The sequence below is a fragment of the Curcuma longa genome, chromosome 5 (genome assembly GCF_044706935.1).
Source record: "Curcuma longa cultivar G26 ecotype Majalengka, Jawa Barat chromosome 5, ITB_CL_G26_1.1, whole genome shotgun sequence".
Lineage (NCBI taxonomy): Eukaryota > Viridiplantae > Streptophyta > Magnoliopsida > Zingiberales > Zingiberaceae > Curcuma > Curcuma longa.
In genome coordinates, this window is record NC_133865.1 from 10,007,264 (window position 1) to 10,031,869 (window position 24,606).

The following is a 24,606-nucleotide window of genomic DNA, read 5'->3' on the forward strand; positions in this document are numbered from 1 at the left end:
ATCTAAGCTATGAATTGTTAGTTACCTGTATAATCAAATAGCGAGTCCCCTACCTTGCACATTATGACCTGACATCTAATTCTTGTACTACAAAAATAATCATAAAGAACGGTGGATTTAGCGATCGAATTATAATCGATCGCCATTTTAGTGATTAATTTTTAACTTCGATCGCTATTTAGCGACCGAATTATAATCGGTCGCTGTTTTAGCAATCAATTTTTAACTTTGATTGCTATTTAGCGATCGAATTTAAATCGATTGCTAATTTACCGATCGAATTATAATCAGTCGCTATTTAGCGACAGAAGTTAAAATTTAGTCATTAATTACCGACAAAAATCAAATATCGATCGCTAAAACAGCGATCGAATTTATGTTGGGTCGCTAATTTTAGAGTTGGACGATACTTGAAGAATTTTAGCGAACCTTAGCAATCGAACTACGTTTCGATCGCTAATATTTACCGATCGAACTACGTTTCGGTTGCTATTTAGCGATCGAATCTCGGTTTAGTCACTAAGGTTCGCTAAAATTCTCCATGTACCGTCTAACTTTAAAATTAGCTACTCAATATAAATTCGGTTACTGTTTTAGCGACCAATATTTGATTTCCATTGCTAATTAGCGACCGAATTTTAACTTCCGTTGCTACATAGCGATCGAAATTAAAAATCGATCGCTAAAATAGCGATCGATTATAATATGATCGTTAAATTCATCGTTATTTGTGATTATTTTTATAGTGGTAGCCGCTGAAATTTTGATCTACATAGTCCTTGTGGATCTCCTTGCTGCTGATTTTATGAACCCTAAAGTGCAGAGTAGCGGAAAGCTTCAGGTCATGATCAATTTTGCCTTACTACTGGAAGCAGAATTGATGTCACTTCTTGCCAAGTGGGCTTAGACATAAACGAAGTGTTATACTAAATGAAACGAAAAGAAAACGAAGTGGACTTAATAATATACTAAAGTCAAATGAAGTGTTATTTTAATAATAAACGAAAAGAAAAGCTCTTTTGATTTTCTTTTCGCAATCGTTTTCCAATTGATTCAGCGAATAATTTATGTATTAATTTGTAATTTTAGATGGTAAAATGCTTTGCAAAATAATCATTAATTAAGGGTGTTTATAATACATTGTAATATTTTTATTATAATCGATCGCTATTTTAACGATCAATTTTTAACTTCGATCGCTATTTAGCGATCGAATTATAATCGGTCGCTGTTTTAGTGACTAATTTTTACTTCGGTTGCTAAATTAGTGATCGATTTAAAATCAGTCGCTAATTTAGCGACTGAATTATAATCAGTCGCTATTTAGCGATAGAAGTTAAAATTCAATCACTAATTTACGACGAAAATCAAGTATCGGTCGCTAAAATAATGATCGAATTTATATTGGATCGCTAATTTTAGAGTTGGACGGTACTTGGAGAATTTTAGCGAACCTTAGCGATCGAACTACGTTTCGATCGCTAATATTTACCGACTGAGCTACGTTTCGGTTGCCTTCTCCATCCTCGTTTGCGGTGCAGTCGACGTCCTCGTCCCCGCGCTCGGCAAGTGGATCTCGGCGCTCCGTCTCGAGAACAACCCGTTCTTCGTCGTCAAGTCCTTCACCGCCGGCATCATCCTCGCCACCGCCTTCATCCACATCCTTTCCAATGCCTTCGAGCACCTCTCCTCGCCCTGCCTCGATTCGATCCTTCCCCTTCGCCGGATTCACGGCAATGGTGGCCACAATCAAGACGCTAATGATCGACACGATTGCCATCGGGTACTTCACCCGAGAACACACCCGCGGACGAGCGATGGCGGCGGCGAAATCGATCGTCGCGGGAAAGGAGGAGAAAGGGGCCACCGACATTGATGTGGATGTGGGGGGATGGTGTATCACGTGCATACCCATGCGACGCATGGGCATTCGCATGTCGTAGGTACAGCAGATGAGTAATCATCGATGCCGCAACTAATTTGCCATCAAATCATCTCTCAGGTGTCACATTCATTTTTCAAATTATATTATTTCTATACCTTATTTAATAATTTGATTTTTAAAAAATTAATTAACGGTCAGGTTCTGGTGCTGGGAATTCTAGTACATTCCGTGATCATAGGAATTTCATTAGGTGTATCTGATGCTCCATCAACCCTAAAACCTCTCTTGGTTGCCCTAATTTTTCAACAGTTCCTCAAGGGCATGAGACTCGGAGGATGCATTGTTCAGGTACACATTGTTCAAATCTAAGCTATGAATTGTTAGTTACCTGTATAATCAAATAGCGAGTTGCCTTCCTTACACATTATGACCTGACATCTAGTTCTTGCACTACAAAAATAACCATAAAGAACGGTGGATTTAGCGATCGAATTATAATCGATCGCTATTTTAGCGACCAATTTTTAACTTCGATCACTATTTAGCGACCGAATTATAATCGATCACTGTTTTAGCGACCAATTTTTACCTTCGATCGCTATTTAGCGATCAAATTTAAATCGATCGCTAATTTAGCGACCGAATTATAATCAATCGCTATTTAGCGACGGAAGTTAAAATTTAGTCGTTAATTACTGACGAAAATCAAATATCGATCACAAAAACAGTGATCGATTTATGTTGGGTTGCTAATTTTTTGAGTTGGATGGTACTTGAAGAATTTTAGTGAACCTTAGCGATCGAAACGTACTTGAAGAATTTTAGCTAATATTTACCGACCAAACTACGTTTCGGTTGCTATTTAGCGATCGAATCTCGGTTCAGTCACTAAGGTTCGCTAAAATTCTCCATGTACCATCCAACTTTAAAATTAGCGACTCAATATAAATTCAATCGCTATTTTAGTGACCGATATTTGATTTCCATTGTTAATTAGCGACCGAATTTTAATTTCCGTCGCTACATAGCGATCGATTATAATTCCATTGCTAATACAACGACTGAATTATAATCGATCGCTAAATAGCGATCGAAATTAAAAATTGATCGCTAAAATAGCGATCGATTATAATATGGTTGTTAAATTCATCGTTATTTGTGATTATTTTTATAGTGGTAGCCGCTGGAATTTTGATCTACATGGCCCTTGTGGATCTACTCGCTGCTGATTTTATGAATCCTAAAGTGCAAAGTAGCGGAAAGCTTTAGGTCATGATCAATTTTGCCTTGCTACTGGGAGCAGAATTGATGTCACTTCTTGCCAAGTGGGCTTAGAAATAAACGAAGTGTTATACTAAACAAAGCGAAAAGAAAACGAAGTGGGATTAATAATATACTAAGGTCAAATGAAGTGTTATTTTAATAATAAACAAAAAGAAAAGCTCTTTTGATTTTCTTTTCGCAATCGTTTCCCAATTGATTCAGCGAGTAATTTATTTATTAATTTGTAATTTTAGATGGTAAAATGCTTTGCAAAATAATAATTAATTAAGGGTGTTTATAATACATTGTAATATTTTTATTACAATTGGTCGTTATTTTAGCTATCAATTTTTAACTTCGATCGCTATTTAGCGATCGAATTATAATCGGTCGTTGTTTTAGTGACTATTTTTTAATTTCGATTGCTAAATTAGCGATCGATTTAAAATTGATCGTTAATTTAACGACTGAATTATAATCAGTCGCTATTTAGCGACGGAAGTTAAAATTCAATCGCTAATTAGCGACGAAAATCAAATATCGATCGTTAAAATAATGACCGAATTTATATTGGGTCACTAATTTTAGAGTTGGATGGTACTTGGAGAATTTTAGCGAACCTTAACGATCGAAACGTAGTTCGATCGCTAATATTTACCGACCGAATTACATTTCGGTTGCTATTTAGCAATCGAATCTCGGTTCAGTCACTAACGTTTGCTAAAATTCTCCATGTACCGTTCAATTTTAAAATTAGTGATTTAATATAAATTCGGTCACTATTTTAACGATCGATATTTGATTTTCATTGCTAATTAGCGATTGAATTTTAACTTCCGTCGCTACATAGCAACCGATTATAATTTCATCGCTAATACAGCGACCAAATTATAATCGATCGCTAATTAAATTCGATCGCTAAAATAGTGATCGAAATTAAAAATCGATCGCTAAAATAGTGATCGATTATAATACGGTTGTTAAATTTATCGTTATTTGTGATTATTTTTGTAGTGGTAGCCGCTGAAATTTTGATTTACGTGACCCTTGTGGATCTCCTCGCTGTTGATTTTATGAACCCTAAAGTGCAGAGTAGCGGAAAGCTTCATGTCATGATCAATTTTGCCTTGCTACTGGGAGCAGGATTGATGTCACTTTTTGCCAAGTGGGCTTAGAAATAAACGAAGTGTTATACTAAACGAAACGAAAAGAAAATAAAGTGGGCTTAATAATATGTTAAAGTCAAATGAAGTGTTATTTTAATAATAAACGAAAAGAAAAGCTCTTTTAATTTTCTTTTCGCAATCGTTTCCCAATTGATTCAGTGAGTAATTTATGTATTAATTTGTAATTTTAGGTGGTAAAATGCTTTGCAAAATAATCATTAATTAAGTGTGTTTATGATACATTTTAATATTTTTATTATAATCGATCGCTGTTTTAGCGATCAATTTTTAACTTTAGTCGCTATTTAACGATTGAATTATAATCGGTCATTGTTTTAGCGACTAATTTTTAACTTCAGTCGCTATTTAGCGATCGAATTTAAATCGATCGCTAATTTAGCGATCAAATTTAAATCGATCACTAATTTAGCGATCGAATTATAATCAGTCGCTATTTAGCGGCGGAAATTAAAATTCAGTTGCTAATTAGCGATGAAAATCAAATATCGATCACTAAAATAGTGACCGAATTTATATTGGGTCGTTAATTTTAAAGTTTGATAGTACTTAGAGAATTTTAGCGAATCTTAGCGACCGAATTACGTTTCGGTCTCTAATATTTACCGATCGAACTACGTTTCAATTGCTATTTAGCGATCGAATTTTGGTTCAGTCACTAACGTTTGCTAAAATTTTACATGTACCATCCAACTTTAAAATTAGCGACTTAATATAAATTCAATCGTTGTTTTAGCGATCGATATTTAATTTCCATTGCTAATTAGCGATCGAATTTTAACTTCTGTCGCTACATAACCACCGATTATAATTCCATCGCTAATACAACGATCGAATTGTAATCGATCGTTAATTAAATCGATCGCTAAAATAGTGATCAATTATAATACAGTTGTAAATTCATCGATATTTGTGATTATTTTTATAGTGGTAGCCGCTGGAATTTTGATCTACATGACCCTTGTGGATCTCCTCGCTGCTGATTTTAAGAATCCTAAAGTGCAGAGTAGCGGAAAGCTTTAGGTCATGATCAATTTTGCCTTGCTACTAGGAGCAAAATTGATGTCACTTCTTACCAAGTGGGCTTAGAAATAAACGAAGTGTTATACTAAACAAAACGAAAAGAAAATAAAGTGGGCTTAATAATATACTAAAGTCAAATGAAATGTTATTTTAATAATAAATAAAAAAAAGCTCTTTTGATTTTCTTTTCGCAATCATTTTTCCAATTGATTCAGCGAGTAATTTATTATTAATTTATAATTTTAGATGGTAAAATACTTTACAAAATAATCATTAATTAAGGGTGTTTATGATACATTGTAATTTTTTTATCTGTTCTACTCTTCAACTGTGATCATCTAAGTCCTTGATCGCTAAAAAATTTTCGTGAGATCAAACCGATCACTCTTAACATTAAATGATAGAAAATTTTTGTAAAATAAAATCCATCGTTCTTATAATTAATTGAGTTAAATTAAATTATTAATATCAATTAAAATAAATAAAAAATAAGCAACCAAATCTGAACGAAAAGATCGCTTAGAAGCTTTCACCTACTCTTCAAATCATTGCTTGTGGACAATGCTTCACTACACACCAACTGTGATCATCTAAGTTCTTGATCGCATATGGTTTTTTTTAGGGAGCGCGAGGGCTGCGATAGGGGAGATCCCCTCTCCTCATATCTGTATGCATGAAGTACTTGTCCGGATCACTAGCATGCTGTACAACGAGATTAGATTTTCACTTCTATCCTATGTGTGAGAGCCTGCAAATAGCCCACATGATGTACGCAGATGATCTGCTGCTAGATGTTTCATCAGTCGCTCAGATAGTTGGTTGTCTGCAAAGATTTGCCCACATGGCGGGACTCACGGCCAATCTGGCCAAATCATGCATCTACATGGCAGGGATTGACGAGCAGACGAGCCATCAACTATTACAGCTCACTAGTTTCCAGCTGGGGGAGATGTCATTCAGATACTTGGGTATCCCCATTGCCTCTCAAAAGCTACGGATCTCGGATTACACTACACCGTTGGATGCTTTGAGTAGACAAATCACTTCTTGGCCAAAGACGACACTGTCTTATGCTGGGAAGGCACAGTTGGTGGCATCAGTGCTTCAGGGGTGGAGTGCTACTGGATGTCAGTGTTGCCGATACCCAGTGGGGTTGTGGACCGTATATACAGGATTTGCAGAACTTTCATGTGGACTACACCGCGGCCGCCGATTGCATGGACTGAGCTGTGCCGACCTAGGAGAGAGGACATTCTTAGCTTGAGGGACTTGAGTTCCTGGAACCGTGCCTTACTAGCAAAGGTTATATGGAGACTCCAAGACAAGCAAGACACACTCTGGATCAGGTGGGTCAATCACACGTGCTTACAGAGGACTGGGATATGGGGCTGGACGGCTAGACACAGTAATTCACCGCTTATTAAGCAGATCCTACACATTCGCGATGATATCCTTGTGACTGCGGGTAGTCCAACAGCAACAGAGCAGTTATTATCAGGATGGTTTCAGCAACCTAGAGGGGTAGCATGTGCATATGATCATTTCAGGGGTGCCCGACTACCGTAGCCATGGGTACGGACGGTATGGCATTCCTCCATCCAGCCGAGCCATGCTTTCATTCTGTGGCTACTGGCGCGCGGGCGGCTACCAGTACGAGCTAGGCAGGACTACATACCGGATCGTCAATGTGTTTTTTGCTGTCAGGCGGAGGAGACATTGGGGCATCTCTTTTTCCAGTGTGGCACTACAGGTCGACTGTGGGGGCGGATATGTGCACGACATCATATGCGACCAGTGATGACTACATTTCGGAGCATGCTACGTACCTTTAGACGGTTATACAGGAGAACCTCTATTTCTTCCTCTGTGTGTCACGTGGCTATGGCAGCCCTAGTACACCACGTGTGGAGTGCTAGGAATGCTTTGGTGCACGAGGGGAGACGACTGGATGAGGAGGCGCTATTCAGGCAAGTACAGACACATGTATACCAGACTCTGGGTGTCTACACGGATCGCGAGCTGAGACAAGGGGCTGAGATAGGGATAGAGCCATAGAGGATCATAGTTGGGTGGACATTTTGTGTACATACTCCTCTCTCTAACCTCACCTGCAATTAGATGATAGACACAAACGTGGAGGTGGGGGGATATGACACATGTTATCATGCATACATATGGGCATACTCATGCATACACATTGCATTATGTATAGATTTCTCATTACTGTATTACATACATGGCATCATACGTGCATTTCCTACACTATACCTAAAAATAAATATTTTTTTGGGTGAATGGATCCACCACATATGATCCATCTAGTCCACAGCAAACGGTTTGTGGTAAAGACGCCCCAAATCCGTTAACGGTTGAGGCTTTGCCAAAAAGCCTTAAGAGGGTGAATGAGACAGTTTGGCTCATCTAATTTGTAGTAACGGCTACGGTAAAGACACATCAAATCCGTTGAGGGCTGGGGTTTTGCCAAAAAGCCTTTGAGGGTGAATGAGTCCACCAGAATTGACTCATCTAGTCCGTAGAAACGGCTACGGTAAAGACACATCAAATCCGTTGATAGCTGGTCACTTGCTAAAAGTGTGCAATTCCATTTCTGGAGGCAGGAGAGCTTGGTGGTGCTACTGCCGATGGTGGATCCAGGTGGCCATTGGTGAATAGTTGCGGAGCCGATGGAGCTGTCATCTGGTGCTGACAATTGGTGTTGCACTAGAGGTGGGAGAGCCTGGTGGTGCTGATGCCAATGGTGGGCCTAGGTGGCCACTAGTGGATTGCGGAGCCGATGGAGCTGTCATCTAGTGCTGATTACTGGTATTGCGCTGCGGCTGGACATAGAGGCTCGATTCTGATGACGTGTGTTGGCAGTTGGAGAGGATGGATGATGGAGTGCAAATCGAGACCGCGACATCGACTACGCAGTGAGGAGCAGTGAGTTACGACATGACAGATTGTTTTTGGGCAGGATACCTGCATGTTAGATAGATAGTGGATGAGACACATGGATATTGTTGGTACACATGAGAGCACATATATGTTTTGGTCATGACACTTATTCAGATCTGACAGTTCGTCAGACATGACATGAGATAACGTCATTGGTTCCCCTCTACACCTGTGCTTATTTGTTTTTTTTTTTTGATGATATATATTTTACTTTCATAAAAAAAAGGAAAAATATTTTTATAATATTGATCAATATTATCAAGAATAACATGTAATATCATAACATTTATAATTTATAATTACTATGATATAATAATAATTAATATTAATTAAAAATAAAATATTTATATTATAATATTTATAATTACAACTATTATACCGTAATATTATTAGTATTGATAATAAAAAGGTAAAATCATCATTTTAACTATCCTTTACTATTTGAATGGAGATAAATAAGGTGAATTATATCTTTAGCAATAGTAATGATGATAAATCCTGAATGCTGGGCATCTGGATTGGCCGCCATATACGCTTCTCGATTTACCCTGGTGGTCGATGGGAAACTTCCATGGGACCGAACCGGTTACCCCCAGGGATTGAGTCCATGAGACTAACTGAAAATTATAAAAAAAATGATGATAAATACTAATTAGCCCTATTGATTATTTTTGGAGATGACCGACCCACCCAACTATCTTTAGCAATAGTAGCACTTACAGAGGATTGAAACAACCAATAAGATATTTTCATCACCGTTAGAATTCAACATAAGATCTATTAGCAACAACATATTACATGAATGTGTCTATATATTAATAATTATAAATTATAATTAATATAATATAATATTATTAGTATTGATTAAAATATTTATATTATAATTATTAATGATTTTAAATAATTAAAATATACTAAAGCGAAATGGAATATTATTTTGATAATAAATAAAAAACTCTTTTGAATTTATTTATGATAAATTGCAACATTTCTATGTGTTCTACACTTCCGCTGCGATCGCCGATGTAATTACTCTTCGTCGATCGCCATGGCCGCCTCCCCCGCGGCCACCGACGGCGATGGTCAGCTGCCGATCTCGAAGATATCGATCTCCGGCCCCGCCCTCTCCTCCATCATCCAGCGTTTGACGTCTGCCCCTGGCGACGTCGACGGTCTCCTCTTCGGCCGCGTCAGCCACCTCCCCGCTCCCGACCCCCGCGACGAAGATTCCTCTGCGGACTCCGGCGCGGCCTCCGACTCCTCTGTGTCCGCTATAGTCACTGGCCACCTCTGCCTCCCTTCACCTTGCTCCTTCTACGACGCGCTCGGACGCCTCCATCTGCCGTCCCTTCGACGCGCCGCTGCGTCCTCTGGCCACCCCGATGGCTCCTTGCTCGGGTGGTTTTCCGGGCGCCGTCGATCCCCTCTACGCCCCTCAATGAGGGAGCGCGCTGTCTCTCTCTCCCTCTTTGGAACCCTAGCCCACCACGTCAACGGCGCAGAAGACGCTCCGACTGGACCACCTATTGGATCTCCGGATCTCCTCCATCGCCCTTCCGTTTTCCTCCTTTTGTCCTCCTCCTCCGCCACTAGGAATCAAGCGGTCCATACCCACGAGTACAGGGCATTCGCGCTCCGGCCGAGCAGAGGAATCCTCGAGCCTAGATCTCTATATATTGTGAATTTAGGCCCGGCATTTAGGGCGCAGTATGGTTCGTTCTCGTCGGAATCTCCTTTGCCATGGATGCCTTGCCAAAGGGGATCCGAGGATGGAAGCAAGAGAGAAGGGAGAGCTCGAACCATCTCGGGCATTTTGCAAGAGAGCAGCAGATGCTGGAATTGTCTACAGAAGGCTTCTCTGTCGAAAGATTGGGGAGGCTTGTAGGACCTGTGGCCTCGCAGTACACATCGGAATTGGAAGATTTGTATGGAAGGAGGCTGCTTAAACTGGAAAGTTTGGCAAGGCTCGTGGAGGAGAGTTCAGCTAAGATTCTTGTGCAGGTTGTATTCGTATTCTCTTTTCATAAACTTGAGCTTTTCTTTCAGGCAGGCTTCTCAGTTTGATTCTTGTTGCTAGTCGCTATTGCCATATACAATTACTTGCGAGTTAATGCTTAACTCTTAGCTCAGTCAAACTATAGATCTTAACTTTATCTCAAGCAAATGAACCATTGATCTTAACTAATATCCTCAACAGTTTGTGTTTAAGTTTTATCTATGACTTTATAGTGCAAATTAACACTTGATGTCAACAGTAAACAACAAAATTGGAATCTTTATACGCAACTGTACTTCTTAAATTGTAAAGTTTTGCTAGTCTTGTTGAGGAGAATTCAGTGAAGGTTCTTGGGCAGGTCTTATTTGTTCTCTTTTCATGTGCATGAGCCTTTCTACTTTCAGGCAGATTTTTCAGTTAGATTTATTGAGCAGGTCTTATTTGTTTTCTTGTTTTGTGCTTGAGCCTTTCTCCTTTCAGGCAAAATTTTCAGTTAGATTTCTTGAGCAAGTCTTATTTGTTCTCTTTTATGTGCTTGAGCCTCAGTCCTTTCAGACAGATTTGTCAGTTAGATTTCTTCAGCAGGTCTTATTTGTTCTCTTTTTTATGTGCTCGAGCCTCTTTGATTTCAGGCAAAATTTTCAGTTAGATTTGTGTATTTACTCTTTCCATTCATGTGATAAAAAGTATGATTAATGCTTATCTCATATTTCAGTCAGACTAAGATTTTACCTTTTTGTTAAGCAGATGAATTATAGACCTTAACTACTATCTTCAGCAAACTTCTTTAAGTTTTAGTATGATTTTATAGTGCAAATTAACTAGTTGACATGATCCTTGAGGAGATCATTATTAGTAGCTTATATTTTGTAAAAAAAAAAAGCAATGATTATACCTAACAATTCAAGTTTGGTAGTTTCAGAATATGTTGATTGGTTATCCGAAGACTAGGGCAACCAAAAGAAAAAAAAAACAAGTCAATGAAATGGAAAATAATTTAATAATTTGAATACTATTGCTCATATAATCTTGCATAAAGCTAAATGGGGATGAGATTCATGTCTAGACCTCCAATAGTTAAACACAGCTTGATGATGATTTACTTGTAATAATAATAGATCTGATGACGGATGAGGATATCTGGATCGGACAGACGGTAATCTAGAAGAGATTGATATCACTTTTATGGTCACTATGAGGCTTTGGTAGTAGCTTAAATTTTTTCATAGTGATACTGAGAAGATGATTTGGCTTCTGCAAAAGATGATTGAGTTCAATAGTAAAGGAAGTGTGTGTATCTTATCCACAACAAATACAAAACACCAATTTTTGAATAGTGGAATCGAACAAAAGATTTACTTCCAGAAAATAGGTGATTGAGATCACCTGTAGGATATGGAGGTAATCTATCCACAAGCAATACAGTTATCATTGATAACCTGATCTGAATAAAAGCAGCAATCTGTATGCTTTTTCTTCAAGTGTTTCTAGAGGAAAATGGTAGTAGCAGGTTTATGTCTTCAATCCAACTCTTTGGGATTGTGAAACTTTGTTATTTTCGGGTAACCTGTTGCCTTTGCAGTTTCCTTAATTTTGACCTGAATTCTTTGTGCAGTGACAGATGCCTGTCTGTTTTTTGATCTTTTTTTTCCCACATTAACTTTCTGCTACATGTGGTTAGCATAGACATCTTTTGATGGAGATGCCTTTTGTTGAAAGGTTTTCATTTTTTCCAGGAAAACCAGCTTTCGGAGTTTCGAAGCAGAATGGAATTGGACTGAGAATCTTCATGTACCAAATGGTAACTTATTGGTATATTTTATTGTCTTTTCAATTCTCTTCTATGTTCTTTAGTTCTAGAATTTATGACCTACTCTTATTTATGTATATTTTCGATTGTGCAATATACTTATTTCATGTTGCTTTTAGACATGGAACAAGATTATCATTCTTCTTGTTCCTAGTATTACGATGCGATGGTAAGAAATGAGACGGACTTTCTATACAATGAGAATTTAAATCTCACCTAGAGCATATTACATTTGGGGAGTTATGATGTTGAGTCATCCGTTATGATTCATCTGTGCCTTTTTATTTACCTTGAATTAGTTGGATCTTAAAAACGGGATATCTAGATCACCAAAAATAAAATTTTCATTCTTCCTTCTAGCTGCTACTTTCCTTTCTGAAACCTGTGCGGATGAAATCATGAACAAGAAACAGGGTTAGTTGAAAGGTCTAATATCTATTTATTTTGTTCTAGAAATATATCATTTTAGTAACTTGTCAAGGGAAAGATTGACAATAGTTCTTTTTGATTGCTAAAACTGGAAGCATTCCCAAAGCTTTCATTCCTGCACAAAAATTCAAACTCAACTTACTCTTTTACACATAATTATTACTAAATGTGAATTTTTGAGTTTTTTCATATCTTTAAAAGAGACACTGTAGAATGGATTTTTTATGTCGAATATCTTTTTTTATTTCATCGCACTCACTCACTAATTCTTGTGCCAATTCTAAGCATATTTTTTCATCAATAAGGTGGTCGATCTTTAAGTGTCATAAATTATGTTATGAATTATTTAGAAAATTGTCTATTTTCAAAATTAATCCATTAATCGTATGAAGTTTGAAGATATGAATTATTAAAAAAAAAGAAAGAGATAGAGAGCGGCTTGGTGTTGAGAAAAGAGATTAAAGAAAAAAAATGCTAAAAACATTAATTTCAGAAATGGAAAAAGGGAATAAAAAATTAATTCCGTCTATGTTTATTATTATCTATTTTGCCCTTCAAAGAACGATAATTAAAGAAACATAAAATCAAAATATTAAATCGATAAAAATAAAATTAATATTTTTTTTCTTTGCTTTTCTTTTTAGCACATTACTTCCCTTAAAACTCTCATTTTTCTCCTCCTCTACACTACACAAACACAAAGGGTTTAGTCATGTCCATCTAAATTAGGAGACCCATAACTTAAGCTCGGATTGGACCACATATATTCCAACTTCACGATGCTATGGCCTAGCAATTCCAGATCCACCTCATAAGGGATCTGAATAATTTTACAATGATCAAATGAAACATTCCAGACACAGAAACTGATAGATATTCGTGTCTCATTATCACTCCATTTGCATTGGCAGCGACATGGGATCACGAGTGATCAGCTTGGAAAAGTTTCATTTCCTGCATAGTTGGAACAGTTAACCCTTCTCGAGTAAGAATCACTTTGTTCCCTATAGCCTCCTATAACAGGGCTTTCAGACAGCTTCATGTTTTGCGCGGTGTATCAAGAGATTGGAACCGAGCCAGATTGATCCAAACACTCCCAGGATGATAGAAGGCGCAGAAGGTGCAGCTTCTCCACGAATGGTTCCAGGATCTCCGCCTCTTCCTCTGGCGCGAAAGCCATGCAAATGCTGAGTTCTTGAACTGCCTCAGCATACCTCCTATCAAAAATATGAGGATTGTTGGAGATGCTACTACATGATAGATACATTTACAAGAAGCAAGGATTCAGGCACAAGCTAGATTCATTCATTACCTGCTGTAGTACAGAAGCATACCGTGATCTCTTCGTAAAGTCCAATTGCCAGGCTGCAGTATCAGTAGCCGTTCGGAAGCCATGATGGCCAACCTTATGATTTGCGGAGAACAAGTCAGTGGCAAGTGATGCTTCTTGCTAGTTTCTAGCATGAAATGTAGAATTGGGATATACGGGGAAAATTGAAAATAAGGGGGCACATCCTGAACACATAATTTAGGAGATCATGGAGTAGATTCATGATATTGGCAAATAAATGGCCATTGGAGAGCCATAACACGAACATAAAAAGGGAACAGGCAAAAGCATGAACTCCAGACAGGAGGAAACATGATAGTTTGATTGTTATATCGAAGCAACAACATTAATGAACCACCCAGTAGATGTGTTAAATAGCTAGTTGAAAGTTAGTGTTCAAATCCTATAAAAGGGATCAATAGGCCTACTTTACAGCATGATCTGTTGTTCCTTTTTCTGGGAAATACCAAGGAACAAGTTCATTCAGATCACCAGTGTAGCCTTGTACATACAATAATTTGTACCAATGTGCCCAAGATAATTGTAATTTTTCAATGAGCTTCATGAGACAATATATTGGATTTTCAATAAAATGAAGTGCTAGGGCTGTAAAAAAGAGGATGTTCATGAACAAATTCAATACTCTTTAGTAAAAGCTCATTTATTTATTAGATAATTGTCTTAAATAAATTTTAAGTCGATTACAAGTTTAACTCAATAAGACTTTTAATAAAAAAAATTTGAACGAGCTCAGTAACACACAGAAATAAGTTTGAAATTGGTCAGAAGACTTGGCTCAGCTGGATTACGACCCTATGAAGTGCTAAGGAATAAGAATGTCTTTAGAGATCATCATGACTAACAAATATGATGGAAATATAGAATATACCTGAGGTCCTGGGGCCGCAACAGTGGAATATTCAAAATTCCTCCCATGCCAGCTTTGTTAGTTCCAGGATAAACGGGTTTAAGTGGAGAAGTTAACATCAGGCCGTGATTTGCCTTTGAAGCCCGTTTCCAATAAAATCTCTGCAAATGGCAAGGCATATGGTAGGATCATAAAGAAACCAAAACGCTCATCATGTGTAAGTATGTTCTACTATTTATGTAGATGCATACAATCAAATTAGCTAGAGCAATGCCAATAATATCTCTCTTAGTGGCAATATCAAGTCTTGAAACTGAGTTGCTGTCCATTTCAGAAGCCATGGATCTCGGATCCTTGACACATTTGCCATTGATGGTAGCAAACAGGCTACGTCCAGAAGCAATACTGAAAAGTTCCTATAAAAGAAGGGAAAAAGTATGAGGAATAAAGCATTCAAGTAGCAGATACTAGTGAATCACAGGAAAATAGCTTCAGCCTTAGGCTAAGTTTTTGACATGGAAACCATGTAAGGATGGATACTAACAAAGCGAAAAAGATATCAGAGGTTCGTCACTTATGGTAGATGGTGAAGAATAATCAAAGAATGAATATTTACAGACTAAAGAGAGTAGTCTGTCAAAAGCTGGTATCCATACCAGATGAATGTAGAAAGAAATCAAAATAAAGTTGTGGCCCTAAAAACTTGTTAGTTCCTCATCTCTAAAGAAACAATCAAAGAGTGAACAACTGAAACAAATGAGTGCCATGTATTTTCTTTGCTACAAGCATACAGTCTCAGCTACCTTCAAATAAGTGAAATATAAATTTTGGTTGCCTTCAAATATATAAAAATAGAAAAGAGAAAAACGCACCACTGAATTTCCTGATTGTGGCCAAATCAGAAAATCTTCCCCAACCTTAGAGCCCACAATGTTAACACCAAGCCTTTGACATACTTCAACATATACAACACTGAACATTATATCTGTTGACACAAGAAGATTCCACGTCAGTATGAGCTGAAAACATTTGCTATAATATTGAAGGTTGATCATTTCTTGCAGAGTGAGTGCTAGAAAAGACTTACTGCTCCCACATCCAGTGCTAAGCACCATATGCAAGTATGAAAATTTTGAATCTACTAGTACAGGAAATCTTTTGAAACTTCTTGATTCAAAGAGAACAAAATTAACAGCCTCCAAGACTTCAAGTAGATGGCAACCTATGTCTCTGGAAATTAACTCTGCTTCAACTTGTTTTGCTATCACATCCAACTCATTTAACCACCCAGATATGCTCTTTCCAGCCAAGGAAATATCTTCCACACAATCAACTTCTAATTGACCAGTAAATTGATCAGTTGCAACTTCCCTTTCATTCCACACCGACCGTACATCCATATCACGATTCAGTGACATGAAAGCTTCATCTTCAGCAGCAACAAGTAACAAAGCCTATAACAAGACATGAGTCAATATTCACAGATGATCATTACTTTGTAGGTCATACAACTGGTAGAATGCAAATATACTGGAAAAGAGATATTTTGCCAGTGTATTACACACTGTGATCACAAATAAGATGCACGCTTCCACCTGACCAATAAGAGCAGCTGTTTTAAGCATAGCTGAAGAATCTAGAAGTTGGGCTAAATATACAGAGGTGAGCCGGCCACATTGGTGGGTCGATCTACATCGTGTGGACCCCAGTGATCGACTTTTTGTGTGTGGGTTGAAACTCCAACTTCTAGATTTTTCCATTAATCTCATTTAACAAAGAGAAGCAATGTAGATTGGCATGTCTACGTGGTTGTGTGGGGCTGGCGGCGTGGCAGGTCTATACGGTTGGGCTAGTGGCGTTGGTGGAAGCGGCGTCGGCGCTGTTCGCCGGCGTGGCCTGCACAGTGGGGACCGCACTGGTGCCGTTAGCGGTCGTGGCGGTCTTCGGCAACACGATAGACGCGGCGAAGGCGGTGGCATGGGGATCGCGTTTGCTCTTGCCGTCGACGTGTGAGAAGTTGCCCATTCCTATCACACACGCCAGCGCCAGGTTTTTTGGGCATTACGACAAGCTCCGCCTCCGAGATGCCCGAGCCCCTGCGATCAGGAGCGGCAAAAGCGAACCTCGCAGCGTCACATAACCAGCGTCACATAACCGAATTGCGATGTTGATATTTTCCTATAAATCTATGGCAAGTGATACGGTCACTGGCAAGGTATTTTCGCCGCCAAAGTCATTGTTAGCGATGAAGAATTCCGGCCTACTCCTCCACTTTTTTCTCCTCCTCCTTCCTCTCTTCGCCTCCGGCGAATGTGACTTTGGCGGCGAAGAAGAGGATACGAAGGCGGCCGGCGTCCCTCTCACTTAAGATCGTAGCTGTCTTTTCCATCCTCGTCTGCGCTGCCGGCGTCCTCGTTCCCGCGCTCGGCAAGTGGATCCCGGCGCTCCGCCCTGAGAACACGTTCTTCGTCATCAGGTCCTTCGCCGCCGGCGTCATCCTCGCCACCGCCTTCATCCACATCCTTCCCGAAGCCTTCGAGCGCCTCTCGTCGCCCTGCCTCGATCTGATCCCCTAGCAGAGCTTCCTTTCGCGGTGATTCGATGCCTCGTCATCCGCTGTGCCGACGACATGCGAATGTCCACTCGTCGGATGGGTATGCGCGTGATACATCATCACCTCCGTATCCACATCGATGTCGGTGGCCTCTCTCTCCACCTCGCCCGCGGGGATCGATTCCGCCGCCGCTGCCGCTTGCCCGCGGGTGTGCTGTCGGGTGAAATACCCGGTGGCAATCGTATCGATCATTAAGGTTCCGATGGCGGCCATCATCGCGGCAAATCCAGCGAAAGGGAAGCTCTGCCAGGGGATCGGATCGAGGCAGGGCGACGAGAGGCGCTCGAAGGCTTCGGGAAGGATGTGGATGAAGGCGGTGGCGAGGATGACGCCGGCGGCGAAGGACTTGACGACGAAGAACGGGCTGTTCTCAGGGCGGAGCGCCGGGATCCACTTGCCGAGCGCGGGAACGAGGACGCCGGCAGCGCCGCAGACGAGGATGGAAAAGACAGCTACGATCTTAAGTGAGAGGGACGCCGGCCGCCTTCGTATCCTCTTCTTCGCCGCCAAAGTCACATTCGCCGGAGGCGAAGAGAGGAAGGAGGAGGAGAAAAAATGGAGGAGTAGGCCGGAATTCTTCATCGCTAACAATGACTTTGGCGGCGAAAATACCTTGCCAGTGACAGTATCACTTGCCATAGATTCATTTTTCAAATTATATTAAATTTTTTTAAAAATAATTAATGGTCAGGTTCTGGAGCTGGAAATTCTAGTACATTCCGTGATTATAGGAATTTCATTGGGGTGTATCTAAAGCTCCTTGAGGGCATGGGGCTCGGAGCATCCATTGTTCAGGTACACCTGTATAATCAAATAGCGAACTGCTTACCTTACACATTATGACTTGACATCTAATTCTTGACTGAATCGTGCAAAAAGTATATTGCTATTAATTGTGTTTTATTATTTTCTATTACAATTTTAAGGAGACAATATTAATCCACGCTATATTTCATCGTACATACATACGCAGGCGAGACTCAAATTGAGATCGATGATAACGATGGGGCTCTTCTTTTCTCTCACAACTCCGGCAGTAGTTGTGATAGGCATTGGAATATCGTCCGTCTACAAAGAGAATAGTCCATCATCATTGATCGCTCAAGGAATACTAGATTCTGTAGCCGCTGGAATTTTGATCTACATGGCCCTAATGGATCTTCTCGCTGCTGATTTTAGTAACCCTAAAGTGCAGAGCAACGGAAAGTTTCAGGTCTTGATCAATCTTACCTTGTTACTGGGCGCAGGATTAATGTCATTTCTCGCCAAATGGGCGTAATAATATATTAAAGTCAAATGAAATGTTATTTTAATAATAAATGAAAAAAAACTCTTTTGCTTTTTTTTTCACAATCGTTTCTTAATTGATTCAGCGAGTAATTTATGTATTAATTTGTAATTTTAGATGATAAAATGCTTTGCAAAATAATCATAAATTAAGTGTGTTTATGATACATTGCAATATTTTTATCTGTTCTATTCTTCCAACTGTGATCGTCTAAGTCCGATCGCATAAAAAATTTTAATGAGATCGAACCGATCACTCTTAACATTAAATGATAGGAAGTTTTTGTAAAATAAAATCGATCATTCTCATAATTAATTGAGTTAAATTAATTATTAATATCAATTAAAATAAATAAAAAATAAGCAATCAAATCTCAGCGAAAAGATCGTTTAGAAGCTTCTGCCTCCTCTTCAAATCATTGCTTGTGGACAATGCTTCACTACACATCAAACCAAAAGGAAAAATATTTTTATAATATTGATCGATATTATCAAGAATAACATGTAATATCATAACATTTATAATTTATAGTTATTATGATATAATAATAATGATTAATATTAATTAAAAATAAAATATATATTTATATTGTAACATTTATAATTATAACTATTATACCGTAATATTATTAGTATTGATAATAAAAAGGTAAAATCATCATTTTAACTATTCCTTACTATTTGAAAGAAGATAAGTCATGCGGATTTTATCTTTAACAATAGTAGCACATACAAGGGATTGAGACAACCAATAAGGGTGTTTGGCTAGGGGTTATCATTGATAACCTTGGTTATCTGTTCAAAGTTATCAACTATAACCTTGTTTGGTTCAGGTTATGATCGATTCCCAAATAATACAATATTACTGCTACATCAGTAAATAAATTATAACCCGAGAATGTGATTACCTTGATAGCCTAAGATTTTCTACCATTCCTAAAGTTAATGAAATTTTTTTCCATGATTACCCTTTAATTTTAAAACTCAGTTAATTGAAATGTATTGTAAAATCTATTTGAAATCGAGTTAAGTAATTTAATAAATTTTAATTTAAATTTTTATAAATTTTAAAAAATAGTTTATTTTAAATTTTAAAAAATAAAATAATGAATTATATTTATTAATTTAATAAATTATTTTATAAAAATAGTTAATTTAATAAATTATTTTATTAAAATATATATAAATATATGTTAAATTTTAAAAAATATATTAATAATAATATTTATTAATTTAATAAATTATTTTATTAAAATAATTATTTTAATACATTATTTTATTAAAATAAATACAACGAATAATATTTTTTAATTTAATAAATTATTTTATTAAAATAACTATTTTAATGATTTAATTTTTTAAATATATAAATTTATTTTAAATTTTAAAAAATAAAATTAATGAATTATATTTATTAATTTAATGTATTAATATATTAAAATAATTATTTTAATGAATTATTTTATTTAAAATATATATAAATTAATGTTAAATTTTTAAAAAAAATTAATAAATGGTGTTTATTAATTTAATAAATTAGATATAAAATAAATTTTAATGAATTATTTTATTAAAATAAAATTATTGAATTATATTTATTAATTTATAAATTATTTTATTAAAATAGTTTTTTAATGAATTATTTTTAAAATTATATATAAATTTATTTTAAATTTTAAAAAATAAAATTATCAAATTATATTTATTAATTTAATAAATTTTTTTTATTAAAATAATTATTTTAATGAATTATTTTGTTAAAAATATATAAATTTATGTTAAATTTTAAAAAATAAAATTAATAAATTTTTTTGAATAATTTTAATAAATTAATTTTGTTAAAATAATTATTTTAATAAAATAAAATTAATAAATTATATTTATTAATTTAATAAATTATTCTATTAAAATAATTATTTTAATTAATTATTTGTTTAAATATATATAAATTTATTTTAAATTTAAAAAATAATATTAATGAATTATATTTATTAATTTAATAAATTATTTTATTAAAATAATTATTTTAATAAATTATTTTATTAAAATATATAAATTTATTTTAAAATTTAAAAAATTATAAATGAATTATATTTATTTTTTGATATATTATTAATTTATTTTCATTATTAATGTCATTAATATTAATATTAATATTATTAATTTAATTTAATTTATTTGAATTAAGGGTAATATAGTAAACATTAAATTGGTTATGTTTTATTTTTTTCAAATAAATAAATTGAACCAAACAGTATTAAGTTATATTTTATACCTCATAATCTTGATTATGTGATTACCAAGTAATCGCATAACCAAAATTATATATGATAGTTTGAATCAAACATACTCATAAAGATCTATTAGCAACAACATATTATATGAATGTGTCTATATATTAATAATTATAAATTATAATTAATATAATATAATATTATTAGTATTGATTAAAATATTTATATTATAATTATTAATAATTTTAAATAATTAAAATATACTAAAGCGAAATGGAATATTATTTTGATAATAAATAAAAAACTCTTTTGAATTTATTTATGATAAATTGCAACATTTCTATGTGTTCTACACTTCCGCTGCGATCGCCGATGTAATTACTCTTCGTCGATCGCCATGGCCGCCTCCCCCGCGGCCACCGACGGCGATGGTCAGCTGCCGATCTCGAAGATATCGATCTCCGGCCCCGCCCTCTCCTCCATCATCCAGCGTTTGACGTCTGCCCCTGGCGACGTCGACGGTCTCCTCTTCGGCCGCGTCAGCCACCTCCCCGCTCCCGACCCCCGCGACGAAGATTCCTCTGCGGACTCCGGCGCGGCCTCCGACTCCTCTGTGTCCGCTATAGTCACTGGCCACCTCTGCCTCCCTTCACCTTGCTCCTTCTACGACGCGCTCGGACGCCTCCATCTGCCGTCCCTTCGACGCGCCGCTGCGTCCTCTGGCCACCCCGATGGCTCCTTGCTCGGGTGGTTTTCCGGGCGCCGTCGATCTCCTCTACGCCCCTCGATGAGGGAGCGCGCTGTCTCTCTCTCCCTCTTTGGAACCCTAGCCCACCACGTCAACGGCGCAGAAGACGCTCCGACTGGACCACCTATTGGATCTCCGGATCTCCTCCATCGCCCTTCCGTTTTCCTCCTTTTGTCCTCCTCCTCCGCCACTAGGAATCAAGCGGTCCATACCCACGAGTACAGGGCATTCGCGCTCCGGCCGAGCAGAGGAATCCTCGAGCCTAGATCTCTATATATTGTGAATTTAGGCCCGGCATTTAGGGCGCAGTATGGTTCGTTCTCGTCGGAATCTCCTTTGCCATGGATGCCTTGCCAAAGGGGATCCGAGGATGGAAGCAAGAGAGAAGGGGAGAGCTCGAACCATCTCGGGCATTTTGCAAGAGAGCAGCAGATGCTGGAATTGTCTACAGAAGGCTTCTCTGTCGAAAGATTGGGGAGGCTTGTAGGACCTGTGGCCTCGCAGTACACATCGGAATTGGAAGATTTGTATGGAAGGAGGCTGCTTAAACTGGAAAGTTTGGCAAGGCTCGTGGAGGAGAGTTCAGCTAAGATTCTTGTGCAGGTTGTATTCGGATTCTCTTTTCATAAACTTGAGCTTTTCTTTCAGGCAGGCTTCTCAGTTTGATTCTTGTTGCTATTGCCATATACAACTACTTGCGAGTTAATGCTTAACTCGTAGCTCAGTCAAACTATAGATCTTAACTTTATCTCAAGCAAATGAACCATTGATCTTAACTAATATCCTCAACAGTTTGTGTTTAAGTTTTATCTATGACTTTATAGTGCAAATTAACACTTGATGTCAACAGTAAACAACAAAATTGGAATCTTTATACGCAAACGTACTTCTTAAATTGTAAAGTTTTGCTAGTCTTGTTGAGGAGAATTCAGTGAAGGTTCTTGGGCAGGTCTTATTTGTTCTCTTTTCATGTGCTTGAGCCTTTCTACTTTCAGGCAGATTTTTCAGTTAGATTTATTGAGCAGGTCTTATTTGTTTTCTTGTTTTGTGCTTGAGCCTTTCTCCTTTCAGGCAAAATTTTCAGTTAGATTTCTTGAGCAAGTCTTATTTGTTCTCTTTTATGTGCTTGAGCCTCAGTCCTTTCAGACAGATTTGTCAGTTAGATTTCTTCAGCAGGTCTTATTTGTTCTCTTTTTTATGTGCTCGAGCCTCTTTGATTTCAGGCAAAATTTTCAGTTAGATTTGTGTATTTACTCTTTCCATTCATGTGATAAAAAGTATGATTAATGCTTATCTCATATTTCAGTCAGACTAAGATTTTACCTTTTTGTTAAGCAGATGAATTATAGACCTTAACTACCATCTTCAGCAAACTTCTTTAAGTTTTAGTATGATTTTATAGTGCAAATTAACTAGTTGACATGATCCTTGAGGAGATCATTATTAGTAGCTTATATTTTGTAAAAAAAAAAACAATGATTATACCTAACAATTCAAGTTTGGTAGTTTCAGAATATGTTGATTGGTTATCCGAAGACTAGGGCAACCAAAAAAGAAAAAAAAAACAAGTCAATGAAATGGAAAATAATTTAATAATTTGAATACTATTGCTCATATAATCTTGCATAAAGCTAAATGGGGATGAGATTCATGTCTAGACCTCCAATAGTTAAACACAGCTTGATGATGATTTACTTGTAATAATAATAGATCTGATGACGGATGAGGATATCTGGATCGGACAGACGGTTATCTAGAAGAGATTGATATCACTTTTATGGTCACTATGAGGCTTTGGTAGTAGCTTAAATTTTTTCATAGTGATACTGAGAAGATGATTTGGCTTCTGCAAAAGATGATTGAGTTCAATAGTAAAGGAAGTGTGTGTATCTTATCCACAACAAATACAAAACACCAATTTTTGAATAGTGGAATCGAACAAAAGATTTACTTCCAGAAAATAGGTGATTGAGATCACCTGTAGGATATGGAGGTAATCTATCCACAAGCAATACAGTTATCATTGATAACCTGATCTGAATAGAAGCAGCAATCTGTATGCTTTTTCTTCAAGTGTTTCTAGAGGAAAATGGTAGTAGCAGGTTATGTCTTCAATCCAACTCTTTGGGATTGTGAAACTTTGTTATTTTCGGGTAACCTGTTGCCTTTGCAGTTTCCTTAATTTTGACCTAAATTCTTTGTGCAGTGACAGATGCCTGTCTGTTTTTTGATCTTTTTTTTCCACATTAACTTCCTGCTACATGTGGTTAGCATAGACATCTTTTGATGGAGATGCCCTTTGTTGAAAGGTTTTCATTTTTTCCAGGAAAACCAGCTTTCGGAGTTTCGAAGCAGAATGGAATTGGACTGAGAATCTTCATGTACCAAATGGTAACTTATTGGTATATTTTATTGTCTTTTCAATTCTCTTCTATGTTCTTTAGTTCTAGAATTTATGACCTACTCTTATTTATGTATATTTTCGATTGTGCAATATACTTATTTCATGTTGCTTTTAGATATGGAACAAGATTATCATTAAATCTCACCTAGTAGCATGCGATGGTAAGATCTGGGGAGTTATGATTTAAATCTCACCTAGAGCATATTATATCTGGGGAGTTATGATGTTGAGTCGTCCGTTATGATTCATCTGAGCTTTTTTATTTACCTTGAATTAGTTGGATCTTAAAAACAGGATATCTAGATCACCAAAAATAAAATTTTCATTCTTCCTTCTAGATGCTACTTTCCTTTCTGAAACCTGTGCGGATGAAATCATGAACAAGAAACAGGGTTAGTTGAAAGGTCTAATATCTATTTATTTTGTTCTAGAAATATATCAATTAAGTAACTTTTCAAGGGAAAGATTGACAATAGTTCTTTTTGATTGCTGAAACTGGAAGCATTCCCAAAGCTTTCATTCCTGTACAAAAACTCAAACTCAACTTACTCTTTCACACATCATTATTACTAAATG

The 24,606-nt window shown here is 37.0% G+C and overlaps 2 protein-coding genes and 2 pseudogenes across 3 annotated transcripts; 3 read left to right on the forward strand and 1 right to left on the reverse strand.

The window, feature by feature from the left end:
• Positions 1-9: 9 nt before the first annotated feature.
• LOC141829847 (zinc transporter 8-like) lies at positions 10-18,636 on the forward strand (annotated as a pseudogene).
• On the forward strand, positions 9,337-12,238 carry LOC141830000 (uncharacterized; annotated as a pseudogene).
• Positions 13,254-16,322, reverse strand: LOC141829629 (uncharacterized). 2 transcript variants are annotated; one of them, XM_074717145.1, is made up of 6 exons: positions 15,831-16,322; positions 15,616-15,728; positions 14,995-15,159; positions 14,765-14,904; positions 13,858-13,950; positions 13,254-13,762 (listed from the first exon to the last, which is right to left on the reverse strand). In XM_074717145.1, the coding sequence occupies exons 1-6, from the start codon at positions 16,159-16,161 to the stop codon at positions 13,603-13,605; spliced, it is 1,002 nt and encodes a 333-aa protein (XP_074573246.1). In that variant the 5' UTR covers positions 16,162-16,322; the 3' UTR covers positions 13,254-13,602. The 2 variants fall into 2 exon arrangements, with proteins under 2 accessions (XP_074573246.1, XP_074573247.1); XM_074717146.1 differs by having other exon boundaries at positions 15,966-16,319.
• A 2,617-nt stretch (positions 18,637-21,253) lies between the features above and the next one.
• LOC141830011 (uncharacterized) lies at positions 21,254-24,139 on the forward strand. Its single transcript, XM_074717481.1, has 2 exons — positions 21,254-22,229; positions 23,953-24,139. Exons 1-2 carry the CDS (start codon positions 21,276-21,278, stop codon positions 23,995-23,997), a joined length of 999 nt encoding a protein of 332 aa, XP_074573582.1. The 5' UTR covers positions 21,254-21,275; the 3' UTR covers positions 23,998-24,139.
• The last annotated feature ends 467 nt before the right edge of the window (positions 24,140-24,606 follow it).

Excerpts from the sequence above, each read along its gene's own strand:
- LOC141829629 (XM_074717145.1), bottom strand. The coding sequence starts at position 16,161 with ATGTCACTGAATCGTGATATGGATGTACGGTCGGTGTGGAATGAAAGG. Across the intron at positions 15,729-15,830 it reads TAGCACTGGATGTGGGAGCA|ATATAATGTTCAGTGTTGTA; the intron begins GTAAGTCTTTTC and ends TTGTGTCAACAG. Across the intron at positions 15,160-15,615 it reads CACAATCAGGAAATTCAGTG|GAACTTTTCAGTATTGCTTC; the intron begins GTGCGTTTTTCT and ends CTTCTTTTATAG.
- LOC141830011 (XM_074717481.1), top strand. The coding sequence starts at position 21,276 with ATGGCCGCCTCCCCCGCGGCCACCGACGGCGATGGTCAGCTGCCGATC. Across the intron at positions 22,230-23,952 it reads CAGCTAAGATTCTTGTGCAG|GAAAACCAGCTTTCGGAGTT; the intron begins GTTGTATTCGGA and ends CATTTTTTCCAG.